At 38.2% G+C, this 17,293-nt stretch overlaps 1 protein-coding gene and 2 pseudogenes across 1 annotated transcript; all 3 read right to left on the reverse strand.

Moving 5' to 3' along the window:
- Window positions 1-449: 449 nt before the first annotated feature.
- LOC143568439 (protein DETOXIFICATION 53 pseudogene) lies at window positions 450-1,494 on the reverse strand (annotated as a pseudogene).
- A 3,845-nt stretch (window positions 1,495-5,339) lies between these two features.
- On the reverse strand, window positions 5,340-8,406 carry LOC143568457 (protein DETOXIFICATION 53 pseudogene; annotated as a pseudogene).
- A 3,297-nt stretch (window positions 8,407-11,703) lies between these two features.
- Window positions 11,704-15,713, reverse strand: LOC143568440 (uncharacterized). The gene is made up of 9 exons (XM_077054597.1): window positions 15,569-15,713; window positions 15,435-15,497; window positions 15,285-15,340; window positions 14,693-14,786; window positions 14,529-14,589; window positions 13,322-13,403; window positions 13,133-13,188; window positions 12,952-13,015; window positions 11,704-12,108 (listed from the first exon to the last, which is right to left on the reverse strand). The coding sequence occupies exons 1-9, from the start codon at window positions 15,707-15,709 to the stop codon at window positions 12,048-12,050; spliced, it is 678 nt and encodes a 225-aa protein (XP_076910712.1). The 5' UTR covers window positions 15,710-15,713; the 3' UTR covers window positions 11,704-12,047.
- Between the last annotated feature and the right edge of the window lie 1,580 nt (window positions 15,714-17,293).

Raw genomic sequence — 17,293 nt, forward strand, 5'->3', positions numbered from 1 at the left:
TAACCAATCAATATTTTGTCGCTACTCCTATGTGGGACAATCTCTCACCTCTTCCACTTATTTTATGTTAGTTTTGACAGCTTAACATTTCAAATAACGATCTCTATTTTGAATGCAGTTTGGTTTGTCGCAAAGCTCTCACTTTGTTGTAAGACAAATGAAATAGTTAGCACTTATACTAACCATGGTTTATATAAATAACTCGGTCCAAAGTTTGCGAAAATACACTTTTATACTGTGAAGAAACTCTTTTGTTTCCACAAATTTTCCAACAAGTTAATCATGGTTTGCTAGATTGCTCAATGATTAAGATCTGAGATAAAAGTAGAAACCAAATCTTGATTGCAATGAACATATTTTTTAAAATAGATTAAGGACACTCACTAATGCTACTATGTTTTGGCCTAATAGAACAAGAGAGTTGCAGTTTTATATCAATTTCACAACCAACAAGAATCAATAAATCATTAAAAAATTCGAGTAAGTTTCTTCTAACAAAAAAAAATTCAAAAAGAAAACTAGAAACATTTGGCACTATAAAGTATCAAGGGACAAATTCTAATGACTCCATATCATCCTTATACACAGTCAAAGTTAACTCTTCTGCTCTCTTAGCTTGTTCCCTCCAATCTGTTTTGATCAATGTGTACATCATCAAAAATGCACAAGCAGCCTGTGATGCAACCAACCCTAGCCACAGTCCTATGTAACCGAGCTTGAACACGAAAGCCAATGCAATAGAGGTAGGAAGCCCTATAAGGTAGAAGGCAGCAATGTTGATCTTAACCCCCACTTTGGGTCTTGCTGAACCAGTCAAAACCCCGCAAGCAGCGGTCTGTAAAGCATTTCCAACTTCAGCGAGCCCTATGACTGGTAGGGCGGAAGAGAGCATGATCAGGATTTCAGTTTCGTTAGTATACACCATTCCAAGAACATTTCTTAAAGAAACATATAGCGTGAAAACAATAAGCCCGTATATAAACGCAGTTGATATCCCGATCGCTGCAGCCCATCGCGCACGAGAGGGTTGCCCTCCTCCTAATTCGTGCCCAACGCGTTGTGAAATGCCTAAACTCAAAGAGAATGGAGCCACATACACTACACCAGTTAGTTGTATTATGATTCCTGTTGCTGCCACACAAGATTGAGGATTTGCGAGCAATCCGCTGAGAAACAGAAGGATTTCATACAACCACCACTCCAAACAGACAGAGCATACACTAGGGATTGATATGCTCAACAATGGCCACCAACCTTTTAAAATTGTTGCCATGGTGGTCTTCGTAATCGAAGGCTTGATGGCGACATTTGACATGTATACATAGAGAACTAGCCCAACATTCATGTTATAGGTAAAGAATGTTGAGGCCAATGCAATGCCTTTGGTTCCTAGTTTTAAGTAACTAACAAGAAAGTGGTTTATAGGAAGGTGTAGGATTGTGGCGCAAGTCGCGACAACTGTTGTTGGTGAGTTTAGTCCTTGTGCTCTCAAGAAAGAGCGCAACGGTAAGAGGTGAACCAGGGCTTCATAGGTTACAAGCTATTAATACATCATGAAAGGAGAATCATTTCCATTAGAAGTGGCTCTAGGCCTTTTCTTTACAAGTTGGAATTGATCTACATATAACATTTGCGTAATTGAGCTCCATTCCATGTTCTAGGGATGGGAGTGCCATCGAGCCTTTCGAGCCGGTACGCGCCCTTTCCCAGAACTTCTTTGATAATGTATGGCCCTTCCCAAATCGGGGCCAACTTTCCTGGGCGTTGTTGGTTCGAAGCCTCGTTGTTACGCAGTATGTAGTCTCCTTCCTTGAAGTTGCAGAGTTTTACCCGCGTGTTGTAGTATTTTTGCATTTGTCGTTTGTAGTTTTCTTCACGCACGGCGGCTAAGTCTCTGCGCTCTTCGGTTAGCATAAGGTCTAACCGTCTTTCCGCATCATTGTCTTCTGGTTGGATTAAGACCCTTGGTGAGGGTAAACCGATTTCGACTGGGATCATGGCTTCAGTGCCATAAGTGAGACTGAACGGGGTTTCTCCCGTACTGGTCTTCTTCAGCGTTCTGTTTGCCCAAAGGACGTGTGGAAGCTCGTCCACCCAACCGGATCTATGTTCCAAGAGTCTTCTCTTTATGCCTTCGACGATGCTCTTATTTGCTCTTTCCACCTCACCGTTACCTTGCGGGTGTGCCACTGAGGTAAAGGTGTGGGTGATTTGAAGTTCTTTCAGCCAATGCTGTAGCTTCTTGTCAGCAAAGTTGGTGCCATTGTCGCTTACCAAATTCTGGGGAATGCCCGTGATCATCGCTACGCCTTCAGTTGTTGGCCATCCCATCATGCCGTGGACTGAGGATACCACGGCGTTGAATCTTGCCATCCCGTCTCTCCCGAATAGGATGTCATACGTATGATGTGGTTTTTTCATCACAACAAAATCCACATCCTCCGTGCGTGAATAATTCCCATCGGTGAGAGTGACGGGGAAAGATAGGATGCCCAAGGGAGTGTTCATGCTGCCGTCAAACCCTTCCATTGAAGCGTAGACCGTCTCCAGGCGTTCCTTGTCTTCATCATCGAGCTTGTCGAAGAACTGCCTGTACATCACTGTCGACGATGCGCCATTGTCAACGAGGGTGCGGGAGGTGATGTAGTGCCCCAGCTGGCTTTTAATGATAATGGGGCCTTCTTTGTTTGGGCCTCCCGGCACTCGCGGGAAGCGCACTTCTGCTTCCTTCCATGCGCATGGTTCGGTCATCGGTCTCTTTCTTCCTCTGACCTTACCATGGACCATGTTGATGCTGATGTCGACGGGCTTTCGTCCGTTACCCCTGTACCTGTTGTCGTTCCTTCCTCCCTTCTTGATAGATGCCACGAGGTGTGCGAGCCTCCCATCCTTGACGAATGTCTCGACGATGTCCCTCAAGGATGTGCACTCCTCAGTGCTATGGCCCTTTGTCCCATGGAAGTCACAAGACTTGCTCTGATCCGCATTGGGTTTCTGTCGGATCGCTGGGGCTTTTGGCCATGGCAGTTTTTCCGTGGCAAATATCTCCGTGACGCTCTTGGTGAGTGGCGTCCAACGGTTTTTTCCGGTTCGAAGGGTGCGTGTTGTCCCTTCCGCCAACCAGAGGGCGAGAGCTTGAGGGGGTGTCAAAGTTTATCCTTGACTGCCAAATACCTTGCCGCCTCTTTTTGTTTAGCCGGGCGGTTCTCACATTGTTCTCCCTTGTCCTCTGTGTGTAGAGGTTTGTATTCTGGGGGAGATCTCTTCCCAGCTGTTTCTCCGTTTCGGCGAAGCGCTTGGCTGCCGTCATTATGGCATCCCATGTGGATGGCATGCCGTCTTTACCCGTCAGAGTGCGGATAAGTTCTGGGTACTCAGCGCCCTGAATGAAAGCGGCGCGAACGAGGTCTTCGCTGATGTTGCCCAGACTCAGCTTCTTGGAGTTGAAGCGGGTGATGAAGTCCAGTAAGGATTCATCCTCTTCTCTCACACAGTTGAGGATCGTCCACTGCTCCTCAGTGTGCTTCCTCTGTTGACTAAACTGTTGACTGAACTTGTTCTGGAAGTCTGCCCAGTCATAAATGTGGTGGACCGGTAAACGGTCGAACCATGCTCTGGCTGCTCCTACCAGAGTCATCTGGAACATGTAGCACCACGTGGGTTCCGTCCAGTTACTGACGGTTGCCCCCGCAATGAACCTGTTCAGATGGTCATCTGGGTCGGATAGACCATCGTATGTGCCAATGTTGGACATTTGTTTGGCACTCCTCGGGGCGATTGCTTCTGCAATGTCCCTTGCAAATTTTGACCTTCCTGCGTTTGTAGCAGTAGGTCTAAAGGCCTTGGAGAAGTCACGCGAGCTTTTTTCCGTGACTGGTTGGAATGCTTCCCCGAAATTCCTTTTTGGCTGGGGATCCGTTTCCTTACGCTTCCCTTTCGCCCTATGGCGAGGGTTCGCGTCGGTGTCGGAGTCTTCCCTCTCGTCGTCCGAGTGCTCGTACTCACTACTCATGTTGAGGTGCTGGCGAGTACTACCGAATTCCTCAGCTTGTTGGACTGAACGCAAGCGTTCGTCCAACTCAGCCTGAAATTCTCGTTGACGTGCCTCGGCCCATGCCTTCACTTGATCAAGTGTTTGGCGAGGGGCTCGAGTTCGTTTTTCCAGCTGGGTATCAGTGAATCCCAGTGGAATATTTACTCCACTTGCCCCTACATGAGTGACTGGGGTAGTGTTCGTAAAATGTACTTCACTTGCCCCAGCTTGGGTGGCTGGGGTAGTGTTTGTAAACATTGTGTTGCCGGTGTTTACCCCAGTGGCTGGGGTTGTGGTTACCGGAATTTCTCTAGTCATCTTGGAAGTTTTGAAAAACTGGAGAAAGATGTAGTTCTAGCTTTACCCACGGATGGCGCCAATGAAGAAACACTAAGTGACCCCGGGCAGATTATAGGTAATCTGGGGGCTAAGTAATGTTTCCCACGAAGGTTAGGTCCAGCAGAGTAAGTTGTACTTCAGGGAACCTGCAAAACAGACACCGTAAGCTCGTCACTGAGAAGGGGGGGGTTCCTCCTTGTGACCACCCTCCGGCGTGAGAATCAGTCTATATTGCTCTTTGAATATAAAAGTGTATGAATACTATTAGAGCAGTTATCAAGTAAGTTATACGAGATAGTAGATAATGAAATGATAATACCATTTGCTGTCTTTTATAGCCGAAGGTGGGTTTCCAAGGGGTTTAGCCGGCCAACACGCTACCAACTGTAACCTATGCACGTGCCCTACCTGTGAGTGGTGGATAGGTAGCGGCTGACACAGAGCAGGCGTGTCGTGCACTCTTCGTCTTCTACCAACTGCAGGCTAGGCACGTGGTCTGGCAGGAGTTGGTGGGCAGGCGGCGGCTATTGGTCACAGTGCTGTGGCGTGCTGTCTGCCACGCTGCTGTCAGTGAGCTGTCGCATTCTTGGTCAGATCTTTTGTCTTTACCTCGTCAGGTATCACGCAAAAGATCCTCCATCATACGGACTGGCCCATTTTGGCGGGAGTTTTCCCCCTCCCGCCTTTGCTCATTCTTTCAGGTGACACTGAATATTTGTAAGTGTTAAGCCTTATGCGTGTAGCTATGCTGTGCGGGTAGCCTTCCCTGATGGCTTGTATCCGCAACTGCGGGAACAGGCGGGTTACTTTACCATTGGGAGGCTTTTCCCTGCGTATGCAGCTTGCATACTGCGCGTAGGCTTCTCTGAGCATGGTGGGTCCTGCGGGAGTAGATGGTCTTTGCGCAGACATCCCTGTTCAAGGTGAGTCATGCGGGACCAACTGAGCCCTGCTGGGACCTACCTCTTCACATGTATACATAGAGAACTAGCCCAACATTCATGTTATAGGTAAAGAATGTTGAGGCCAATGCAATGCCTTTGGTTCCTAGTTTTAAGTAACTAACAAGAAAGTGGTTTATAGGAAGGTGTAGGATTGTGGCGCAAGTCGCGACAACTGTTGTTGGTGAGTTTAGTCCTTGTGCTCTCAAGAAAGAGCGCAACGGTAAGAGGTGAACCAGGGCTGGGAGTTCTGGGAGAGAAAAGAATAAGTATGTGGCTGCAACCCTTGTGATACTAGGTTCTTGACCAAGCCCATGTAAAACAGGCTCTATAAATATCCATAGGAATGTGACGGGAATGGAAACGAACAAGAGTAGAATGATGGTTTTTATGTATATTTGGCTAAGGACCGAGAATCTCTTGGCGCCGTAGGCTTGAAAACAAATGGGATCCATTCCCATACATAACCCTTTCATGATTGACATATATGTGACATTTGCGATAGCGATGGCTAGAACAACTCCTGCTAGCTCAGATTTTCCAATGTGGCTTAAGAAAAGCATTGAGATTATGGACTTTGAATACACAAGGAAGGTGGTTGTTGCTACTGGACATGCTGATGTTCCTAGCAGTATTAGCTCTTCAATCACCTAAATCAATAAACAAAATCAACTATTCTCTCATTTGAAACATGTATGTACCATTTAACAAATAAATGAGGTAAGATATTCAATATGAAAAGAAAACATAGTCACCAATTATCATCAAATTTTGATAACATGAAACACAAGTTCTTGAAGTTTCTTTAAATTAAGGTACTAAGAAACATGAGCAAGTTGTTTGTTGAGTTACGAACCTCACGTAAAAACATCTATTTGCCATGAGATCTTTTAATTCTTTGAAATCCACATTTTTTTACTTATCTATCGATGTGGGATTGTAGTTTATAAATTTCCTGAAACATATATGATTAATTGATTACAAAAAGTCTTTATATAAAGGCATGATTCCCCATCCAAATTTCCTGAAAAAACATGGATGTTGAAGGTGGCTTTCTTTGAGTTTGTTTTTTGGTGGTCGGTTGTGTTTCAGAAACGGTTAAGTGTTTGAGATCGGTTTCGGGAACGAAATTGGGTGTGGGATATGGGTTTGGTGTTGGTTTCAATTGACAAATGAGTGAGATTCATTTATGTCGGTTTCAAAACCAGAAAGTACAACATATATAGTGATCCCGTTTGAAACTGATAAAAACATCATCGTCCAACGCTTATGCAGCGTCTCAAGCTGCTTCATATGCTAATTCACATTAATTTAGATGGCACGAATGATGAGTTAGAAATCCGAAAGAACCGATTCGTCTAGGCAGCATAAATTATAACAAAGGGACAAAAACCAAAGGAATAAAATTACCGAAGGTAAACAGACAACATCTTCAAGCGATTAAGATTGCCAAAAGGGTATGAATATGTTTGACTCGAAAATTGAACAGTTAATTAGATTTAGGGTATGTTTGGCAAAACTAGTTGTAGCTGGAGGCTGGTAGCTGTAGCTTTCTAGATATATTTAAATATTTGACAGAGTAGCTTGAGCTTTTAATAAAATGTATAAAATTACTAAAATAAGCATAACTAAAAACAATAATAGTAAATGTATTTATTCTGAAAGGTTATTTAAGTAAATTAAAATACTAAAAGCTTGTAACTCTTTCTAAACGCTACTAGTACAAGCTTTAGTGTTTGAATCATGTTAGCCTTAGATTATTAAGTTTAGTATAAATATAAGTCTTGAATATGGGTTATGTGTGTCTCGTTTTAGGATTTGATTAATTAATAAAGAAGAGAGTCTGAGACGGGTTAGTCTCCAAATGGTTCGTGTGTTTGTTTACCCATGAAGAACTAACAAACAATTGGTATCAGGGCATTATGCGATGAAAGAGCAATATAGGTACCGCATCTCAATCAAGAACCAAACGAGGAAGCTTTAACTAAACCAACGGGATGAGAAGAAAGCGACACAAGAATGATAACAAAGTAGTACACAACATCAACGAAGATAATAACATGTTTGGGTATCCATGGAATGAGTTAATTAAAAATCACAAGGTGGTATATTCTTGAAGTTGTACGTTTTTACATCTTGGGTCATTGCCTATTCAATTGGCGATGATTTTTCTCCCTCCGTCGTATCATACATATGCCATTCATTATGAAATACGGCGAATTCCTTAACACAATATCTCATGATTGATCATCCTCATGCCTTAAATTATTTAGTATGAACCTAAAATATTTACTTGCCAGCATACTCTTAATGTGTATGGCTATTCACAAGCATGCATTACTTTCCATAAACTAAATTAAGTAACATGCGTCTCTACTTGCATTGGTTTAAATACTCTTTGTCCGGTAAAGGTATACAACCAAAACAGTTAATGAAGGCAATTACTATTTTAGACAAATCAAAAGCAGACTTTATGAGTTACAGGAATATAAAACACAACTTGAAAGGTACAAATCCAACTCAAGCAATTTAAAAATGGTAGATGTGCATCTTATAATTTGTTGTAAATTATTTAATATTTGCCAATTGGTGTCTTTTTCCATAGCCTTTTTTAAACTTTTGAGGTCAGGAAAACGTTTTGAGAATCTCTCAGAATGCGAAAGTTGATGGTCCAAAAGATTTTATTTATTAATTTGTGTCAAGTTATTGGAACAAATTGCTACCACATGTACCTTTATGTTTTCACCAATTGTATTGTGATTCTAAACAAGGTGAAATGACTGCTACCACACGATGCATGTACTTGAAAACATTTAGAGAACTCGAAAAATGCAATTCTAGACCGTTAGACGATCACTAGTGCAAGATGTTAAATGCAATAAGATTGATCTTAATCAGGGAGATTGATAGACATGAGAGAGAAAGAGAGAGAACCTTATTTAGGAGTACTCGTCCACGAAGACGATTAAAGAAGTTCTCTTCAACTCCTCCGTGAACGCAGCTATCTTGATCGATCTTCGATTCCATACATGACTCATTGTTTATTACAACAAGAAGTTCAACACCATTTTGAGGTCCTTGATTTACATCCATCACCGCGCATGCCCTCCTTCGTATGCGTTTTGGTGAACAACAAATAAGAGAACAAAAGAGTTCAGATGTAGGAATATGTGAGAGGAATGAATAATGATAAATATACATTAGAAAGAACATCATATAATTGAATCCAAGAAAAAGTATTCCCTCAGAATGATGGGCTGGTTGGGTTACATGGGTGTACTTAATAAATTATAATATCCAACATAAAATAATATGATCTTTTACCAAAAATTGAAAATAATATTTTGAAGAATATGCAAACCTTAAAATCGTCAAAATAGGTTCTGCTTGTCCGTCGTTTAGTGGTTGGCTTTGAACTTGTTCGTCAACCATGGGACTTGAAGTGTTACAAGACAAGAAGATGAGACATATGCATATGTTACAACTCAACTCCAAGTCACCAACACATGATTGAATGCTTCCGAGCTTTCCATTTATTTGCACATCGAGAAGCCAAAGAAAACAGTATATATTTAAACCTATAATATATATCTAGAGTACTAATGTACATTTAAAATAATGGTGATTAATAATATAAAATTAATCAAATGCGCATTAATATAAAATGTCAATGTTTTGAAGTTAATATTTTTATACTTTAGACGTAAATTGCTCGAAAGTTGAAGTAATTAACGATTAATAAATTCGTAGTTTCGTCTCCTTTGTTCATGAATTAATAAGCGGTATAATCTTCATTATAATCAGTAAAACAAATATAGTAAGCACACCAAAGAAAATGTTCACTGTTCAAAAAATAAATAAATAAATTGTTCCTTGTTTCTACTTGAACCAAACTTATAGCATCCACAATAGATGTTAATAGATATTTTTAGGGATGCAGTGATAATGCGGATGAAAGAGGGTGTGATATATAGGAGAGAGTGTGAGGATTATTTCCTCCTTAAATACCAACAAAAAAAACAACTAAGTGAGAGTGCCTAGGATAGAGAAAAGTGGTAAGAGAATTAGGGGGTGTTTGGGTGAGCTTTTAAAACTTGTTTATTTGTTATTTGTTTGTTGAAAGGCAAAAAATGTTTGGTAAAGGAAATCTAAAAGCTTCAAAATGAAGCTTTTCAAAAGTTGCTTTTGCTTTTCAAAAAGCTAATAAGCATAAAAGCAATTTAAAAAACTCCTCCAAACACCCCCTTAGTGTTTTTAAAAGAATTAAGAATGTAAGTAGGACAAGAGAGAGAAAGTTGATTATTATTGGTTGGGCAAATTTATCTGTTTTTTTTTTTTTTGAAAGATGCTAGTAATCGATTCAAAAATGTTTTTTTATTTTCTCGTATTTATTGGTATATAAATTTGTAAAGTAACAAATAAAACAAATGCTAATCAAAACTTATTTAAGAGTGAGTTGTTTAGTCGTTAAGGCCAGGATATCAAGAAAAAAATTTGTTTTAACAACAAAAACTTTAGAGGTCCAAAAAAAAAGGATTAGAGCTTGTTTTTGAGTGGCAATGAGATTTGTTTTAACTTTTAAATTTGTGAATCAAATACGACTGTTCATAGGTTCTATTGTTCTAATATTCTTTTCAATTTCGTAGTTTTGGATTCAATTCTTAGGAGTGACCGGTGACATTTTTTTTCTTTTCTTTTAAGAAGTATACTTAACTTGTTGAGTTTGTATGACCAATGAGGTGGGGTGTTGTCTTCATGTTCTTGTTTCTTAATAACATCCAGTCATTTTTGAGAGTTACATGTTTTTTCCCTCATATAGGTTACCAAGTGAATCAAATATTTGGAATTCACATATTGATCCAAGTGAGTGAGTAGCTCCACGAGGGGCTACTCGTTCCCTTATGTTTTAGCTACAAACCGGATATATACGAAGAATCTCCCATTTTTGCACCCAAACAAGATACACTTTCTTGGTATATTCCTCAATGCAATGTATTGCCAACTCAACGTGCTCTAACTATTAAATATAAAGTACTATAATAACCTACTTGATTTCGGATGTTATTGTTTATATGTAGATAACAACATATTAGATTTTAATTTTATGAGGAAATTAACCCTCAAGAGGGAAGCCCTGAGATAAAGTTACCATTGTTTGATTTTTATTTTTGGATGCTGGATTCCTAATTTATACACGCCTGTGAGCTCAACTCAAATCGGCTCGAGTTTTTATTGAGGACGTTCACAGCAGGGGGCTTCAATTTGCTGGCTATTTAAGCAGCTCCAGCTTCTCTCCACTCTAACTTGCTCGTCCTCCGTTAACAACCAAACAACTTCGGCTGAAATTTTTTTTTTTTTTCTCTCATTCCTATTAACAGATTTTATTGGTTTCTTTTTTAATTTTTAATTGTTTTTTATTCTATCTCTCATTCCAAATTAACAGATTTTGTTTTATAAATCTAGATCCAGATTAGAGGAACCAAATGAAAAGGATTAGAAAATATATATGACTTACATAGGAATAATTATAGGATGAGTGTTATTGTTATACTACTATGGACTGTAACAGCTTCCCTTCTTTTGCAATGATCTAGCACACACGGGAGGTTAGAATGCACATCCTGCCTGGGTGATGTGGAGTAAATTTGGTTACAAAATAGAAGGGAATCGTGTGGGTTCAGTTGTCACCGACGATAGTTACCTAAGCAACTAGAATTATGCAAAGACACAAAAAAATAGTGATGCATGTGTATAAGGTCGCATATGACGAGGATCCTAGCGGCGAGGGAGAAGAACTTGAGGGAACATGTGGAGATATGTCGAAAACTGAAGATGACCCGATTTGTCTCATCATTGTTCTAAGCATTTGTTGTAAGTGAAGATTAACTAATTTTTACTATATATGTATTGCTTTTATGTGTTAATTTGTAGTGCGTACGTTCTTAAACTAATTTATGGTGTCGTTTTGTAACAATATAACTGTAGCTCAAAAGACGTTCCTCAAAATCCGGGTAGAGTGTCGATAAGTTTTCTAATGGGTATGTATTTTTTTAAAATACTTAGATTAGTTGTAATGTTACTTTGGGCATATTTATAAGACATTCATTACAATTATAACATACACTAAAAATAAGTTTTTATTTCATGATACTGTCAATGAGAAAAGTATTTATCAAAATTGTGCTACTTAAAAAGTATTTTACCAAAATAGTATTGGTCTATTTATATTATGTTTACCTCTTTTTAATAAAGATAAATGTCTTTCAGAATAACATCTCACAGCGTTTCAGTTTTTCCGAAGAAAATCAACGCCATCAACAAGAGGTGTAAAAAACCAGTTATCGTCCAAATGTGAAAAGGGATGGTACAAACCAGTATTGGTCTTTAATCAGTTTTCTATCGCCTGGTTTGGGTTTAACCAGTTACAAAACGTGTTTCATAGGAGAGGTTCTCAACCCTGTTCAAACCCTGCAGTTTGGGTTGGAACCACTTCCTAATCAGTTCTCGTTTTTACACCTCTACCATCATCGACACCATCCCACTTTTCAGAAACTTTTTGTTATGCTGTTAACGCTATTCATTTTTCGTAAAATATACTCACTTTATGTGCTTACTCCTTAGTACAAAAACATAATACATCAGTTAGTTTTGATTCTAACTAAATCACTTGCACAAGCATTAAGATGACTTTCAATAGCCCAAAGATCATATAAGACTTGAAACTTTACTATTAATCACTCAACTTTTGCCGCTTCCCCAGGCATGCTACTTTCGGCTACCGTCTCTCTAACAAACCTGAAATAACAACCACAGAATAAAGTTAGTTTGAATAATCTACAAGCCTCAAACTCAGGATTTTATACCTATAAAAAGTAGGGACGGCGATTTCTAACACAACATGAAAAAAAATTAGGTTTTGGTTGTCATATCTAACACGTTTGGTACATGGGTCGTGCTGTGATTGACCTGCTTGGTTAAATGGGTTGTGTTTGAGTTGACTTTTTAACGGGTATAATAAATAAAGGTCGACTCACTAAACCCGTTTATTGCCCTTAACCCATTTTTGTGAGACTCGACCAGATTAACATGTTTTACAACTTGATTATTGCTTGTTTGACACGTTTAGATAAATGGGTAAAATGGGTCCTGTTCACGTGACACAACTTTCGATGTGCAGATTATGGTTGTTTTCTACACGAACAAAATAATAGGTCAAGTATGTGATTCATCAATTTCTTTTTGAGGTATGTGATGAAATAATTTAACATGAATATTAAAGACGTCCCCTTTGACATATTACAGAATTAAAAAAGATCAACTAGAATTGAATTTTATCTTCAATGGGTTAATAAGGTCGAACGGGTTGAAGCTGCCTACAGTATTTGGAATAACTAAAATCTCCTAAATGGCTTCATTAAAACAATTATACTACTTTTTTTAACCAATATGATTTCTTTAAAGCTGTTTTAGTACTATAAATTCAACTATGAATAAAAATTGACATGTTTCCGGTTTTTAAAAATATACTCATTTTGGGGTGTTTCCCAACGCAATGTTTTTGCCACATCTAACGAAAACTAAATGAATCAATAGAAGAAATTAAGCATGCAAATTAGATTAAATAAAGTGGAGTTTAACCTTTCTATTTTATCACGAGACGACTGCAAAATGTATATAGAAAGCACGAATGACATGAGAAGCCCTGTTCATGAGTAAGAGAACCAATATAAATGAATTATTTCTAAAATTGAAAAAAAAGTTGGTTTTTTTTCTAAAGCCTAAATATTTTTTACTCGTATGTGAATGAATGCATAATTACCTGATCCAAAGAGAACATAGAATCCAGAAGCAACATCTATTTCTGATTGTTCCTCCCTATACAGAATCATTCATTGGTACAAAAAAAATTAATTAAAAATGAAACCTTGTTCAAGACCGGCCGGGTTTGTTCTTCAACTTTGATGAATCAGATACAGAAATTACAAACGGGCATAAGTAAACGACTAACCATGTGTATCTAACAAGCACGTATTTTGGCCATGTTTGTGCATCCCAAAACAGCTTGCCAATATCAGGATGAAGCTCAACATCTGATCAGTAAAGTTTCATGAAATTTCAAGATACATAAAATGTTAATTGCTTTAACATTGTTTACAAATGTTACATGTTATGGGTATGCTTAAAACCATATCAAGTTGACACAGACACGTGCCATGTCTTTAACATTGTTCACATTTAAATTGTTCAAAATATTTTGTGTAACACACCAAGAACATGTTCAGGTTTCGAGTAAACTACTTTGTGTGGTGACAAATCTTATTTAGTAATCCATGAAGATTATTGGCCTTTGGAAGTTGGAATAATATGAATTCAAGTCATTTATACCATTTAGATTGAGTCTGTTGCACTGTGGCCGATGGTCAAAATGGGTTCATAACCACACAGATGATTTTCTACACGGATAGGGTCAGTTTAACTGTTATAACTTTTTGTCTAAATCATAAGTGATAAGGGTGTAAAACCTGTTTGCACAAATTATATTATTTTATAATCATCTAATAGTTTATGCATTAATAAAACACTTCAAGCAACTTTGAACCCATTTGACCAATAAAGCCTTTTGAGTTTACCAGGTTGACCCGTTAGAAATAAAGCATAACCCAAATCGACCCATAAGTGAATGGGACAAAATATAACTCTACATAAAAAGCTATGGTTAACCACCTAAAAGTATAGCATGTTTTAGCCTTTCAACATTTAAGACTCACTCCAACAATTAACGATATGACAGAAAAATATGCCCCCTTAAGCTTCAACAATCACTATTTATTCTTAGTTTCAATCACTAGTTAATTATTAGAAGGAAGTGCAGAAAATTAAAAAACTAAGGGAATTAAAATGCAACCTATCAATGCCTAGCAATCTTGGTTTTAAAATGCGCTAATAATGCGTGAAGTGCTGATGTGATGCAAAGACAGCATTGCTGCACTTGATGCGATGTGTTTACAACTTTGCATGATGGGCTCGGATGTGCGCAACATGATTTAGAGGAAGAAAAGTTTATACTTGCAACAAAAATGTTCAGACTTCAGAATATTCACGTTGTTGTGGAATTTTAGTATTTTCGTAAGAGCGCATCACACAATTTAAAACCAAGCTAAAAATCAAATAATAACAGTTGATAACAATGTAAAGTATAAGAGAAGGTAACATACAATGATGTGGCATGTCTATAACACTAGCAGTCACACCAAGAAAATCACTTCCTGAGAATCTCTGTATAAAATTCAAACAAAAGGTTCCATGAACACTAAACAATTATTGAATTTTCAATCACGCGTTTGAGAAAATTAAAATGCAAAGAATGTTTTTTCCTTACCAAATGCACATCAATCATTGGGACCTCAGAGCTCTTACGGTTTATCACAAGCAGCCATGGAATGTAATACTTCTCTTTTCCAACTTGGAATGATCTACATTTATTCATTCCAAAGTTTTTTTCAGAAATTTAGTTCAACACGAATAAAAGATAAACAGCTTATTGATGACTTAGAAGGTAATGAGGACAAACAACAAGGGCTATAAATGAGCAGAGCTGCTCGCGAGCAACTCAAGATCTGATTGATAAAACGCTGGAAACGAGTCGAGCTGCTCATGAGGTACTCGAGATCCAATCGATACAAAGCTCAAACAAGCCAAGCTGCTCACGAGCTACTCGAGATCCGATCAATCCCGAGCCTTGTATGAAAGGATCATCTAGGCTAGAGCTTGAGCGAGCCTTGTGTATTTTGAAGTTTTAACTATTTTGGACTTGTATGTATTAATTTAGCATTGCAAAACCGAGCTCGAGCGAAGCTTTTCCTCAAAATATATAAAAATAACTAAAAAAATATATATAAATCAATTAATATATAACAAACGAGCCCAGCCCGGGCTTGCAGAAACGACAACAAACAAACAGGGAGACTTACATTTTGACTGGATCAGCTCCGGTGAAACCAGTAGGTTTAGATATAGGAACCAATACCTGCAAAATCATTCAAATTAATTAATTAACATCATAACATCATTCATGCAATCAATTCAATAAAACCCTAAAATTCAATTATTAATGAAATGACCTCACGATTTACACCGAAGATCGGGCAGTGGCGACCAATCATATCATGCCAACCGGTTCTTGACTGTCAAATTATTAATTAAATAAATGCATAAACAATTAAGATGTGTGAATTTAGATAATAAGAGTACATACAGAGTGATATTGACTCATTTTGCTCATCGGAACGATGTCTCCGGGCCTATAAGCTACTGCAGAATTTGATATTACTAATAATAATAATAATGCTAATAAGAGATCAGCAGTGCTGATTAATCTGCAATTTCTTCTTGCCATTTGAAACCCCAGTCTGATTTCCAAGTGTGTGAATAATATGATCGAAAATGTTTTGCCCTAATTATTATGCTAGTCACGTACCAGTTAGAGTATCGTTATTTAGTGATTGTATAGCAGTTACCATATTGTGGCTGTAGTTTAGTGGTAAGAATTCCACGTTGTGGCCGTGGAGACCTGTGCACGAATCCCAGCAGCCACAAATGATGTTTTTTATTTGTCTTTCATATAATAATAATAATAATAAAAAAGAATATTTAAGATTTAATTTCTTTTTACCTTTTCTAGAATGGCAACCTACTTGTAAATCTACTTTTTCTTCTCATATTTCACGAGAATAGAACCTCACCAATATTGCTACTTTTTGGTATATAGTAGTTAGCAAGAAAACTGGATTGTTAAAAGTATGAATGATTTTGGTTTAATTAGGGTGTGAATTAAGTTAATCAGCACACCACCTTAGTTTTAGTTAACGATGCTTAGTTAACAAACAAACATATCAATAAAATCTTACACGTAGCAAATTATGATACTTAATTTCTTGTTCTCACTTTTATATCATTCACATAGTTTTCAAAGTAAGTCAACGTGTGTGAAGGTCTTTTGTGAAACTAAGTTACATAAAGGTTAGAAACTTCATGTTCATGTTGACATTACAAAGCGGGATTAAAGACCTTAATGTTAGTGTGCTTTTTTTAAGATTTGAATATCGGGACTATGATATCGGATGCAATGAGTTACACACACAGAGCGGGATTAAAGACCTTAATGTTAGTGTAATCGTCTATCGAACCCCTAACTCGTACATCTTGGCTTTATACTTCAATTATTCAAAAGTTCAAGGACCAAATATGTAAGCTTCAAAAAAAATATCTCCCAACACGCCACATTACGCGATGCGTGGGAGCTTCCCCGCTGCGTAGCGCGGTGTAGGAAGAAACAACCTCACCGACGGAGGTTTGACGCATCAAGCGGAAGACCAAGGCAGGTCCATCGCACCGGGGGGGGGGGGGTGGTTGCTATTGGCAAAGTTGTTACCACCGACAGTTTACTTGCTATTTCTAGTTCTAATCACCATTAATCCTCAATTATCTTGTCAATCACGAACCAAGTCGGTTATTACAACTCATTTCACTAGCTTCCTCCCCAAGATTAGCTTTAATTTCGTTAATTTCTTGACTTTATTCCATCTTTGACTCTTTTCTGATTCATTTGCAATCATAACAATTTAGTATCCTTCAAGCCAAATTGGTGTTGTATGAACGACCCATGGCTTATGCTAAACGGTTACCCTAACTCACTTCACCTCCAATTCGTGTTACTAGTACTCTTTGATTGTGTTCTTTACGGTTTGACTTTCCAAAGTCCAATACTTTGACTTCTTCGGTTTTGCTTGTTCCATCCACTTTCCGCGTATGTGTTGAACATAAAAGTTGTTCATTTTTACATACTAAATGAAAGCCTTTAATTAATTTCAATGATTGATGAGATTTTGGGGGGTCAATTGCATTCCGTCCTATTATGGTTTATATTAAAGTAAGTTTTGGACTTTTCAATTCCACCATGAGTCGTTCCAAGTTAGCCCCC

The sequence above is a fragment of the Bidens hawaiensis genome, unplaced genomic scaffold (assembly GCF_021521415.1).
Source record: "Bidens hawaiensis isolate Kalapana, Puna unplaced genomic scaffold, B.hawaiensis_p1.1 tig00023992_1, whole genome shotgun sequence".
Lineage (NCBI taxonomy): Eukaryota > Viridiplantae > Streptophyta > Magnoliopsida > Asterales > Asteraceae > Bidens > Bidens hawaiensis.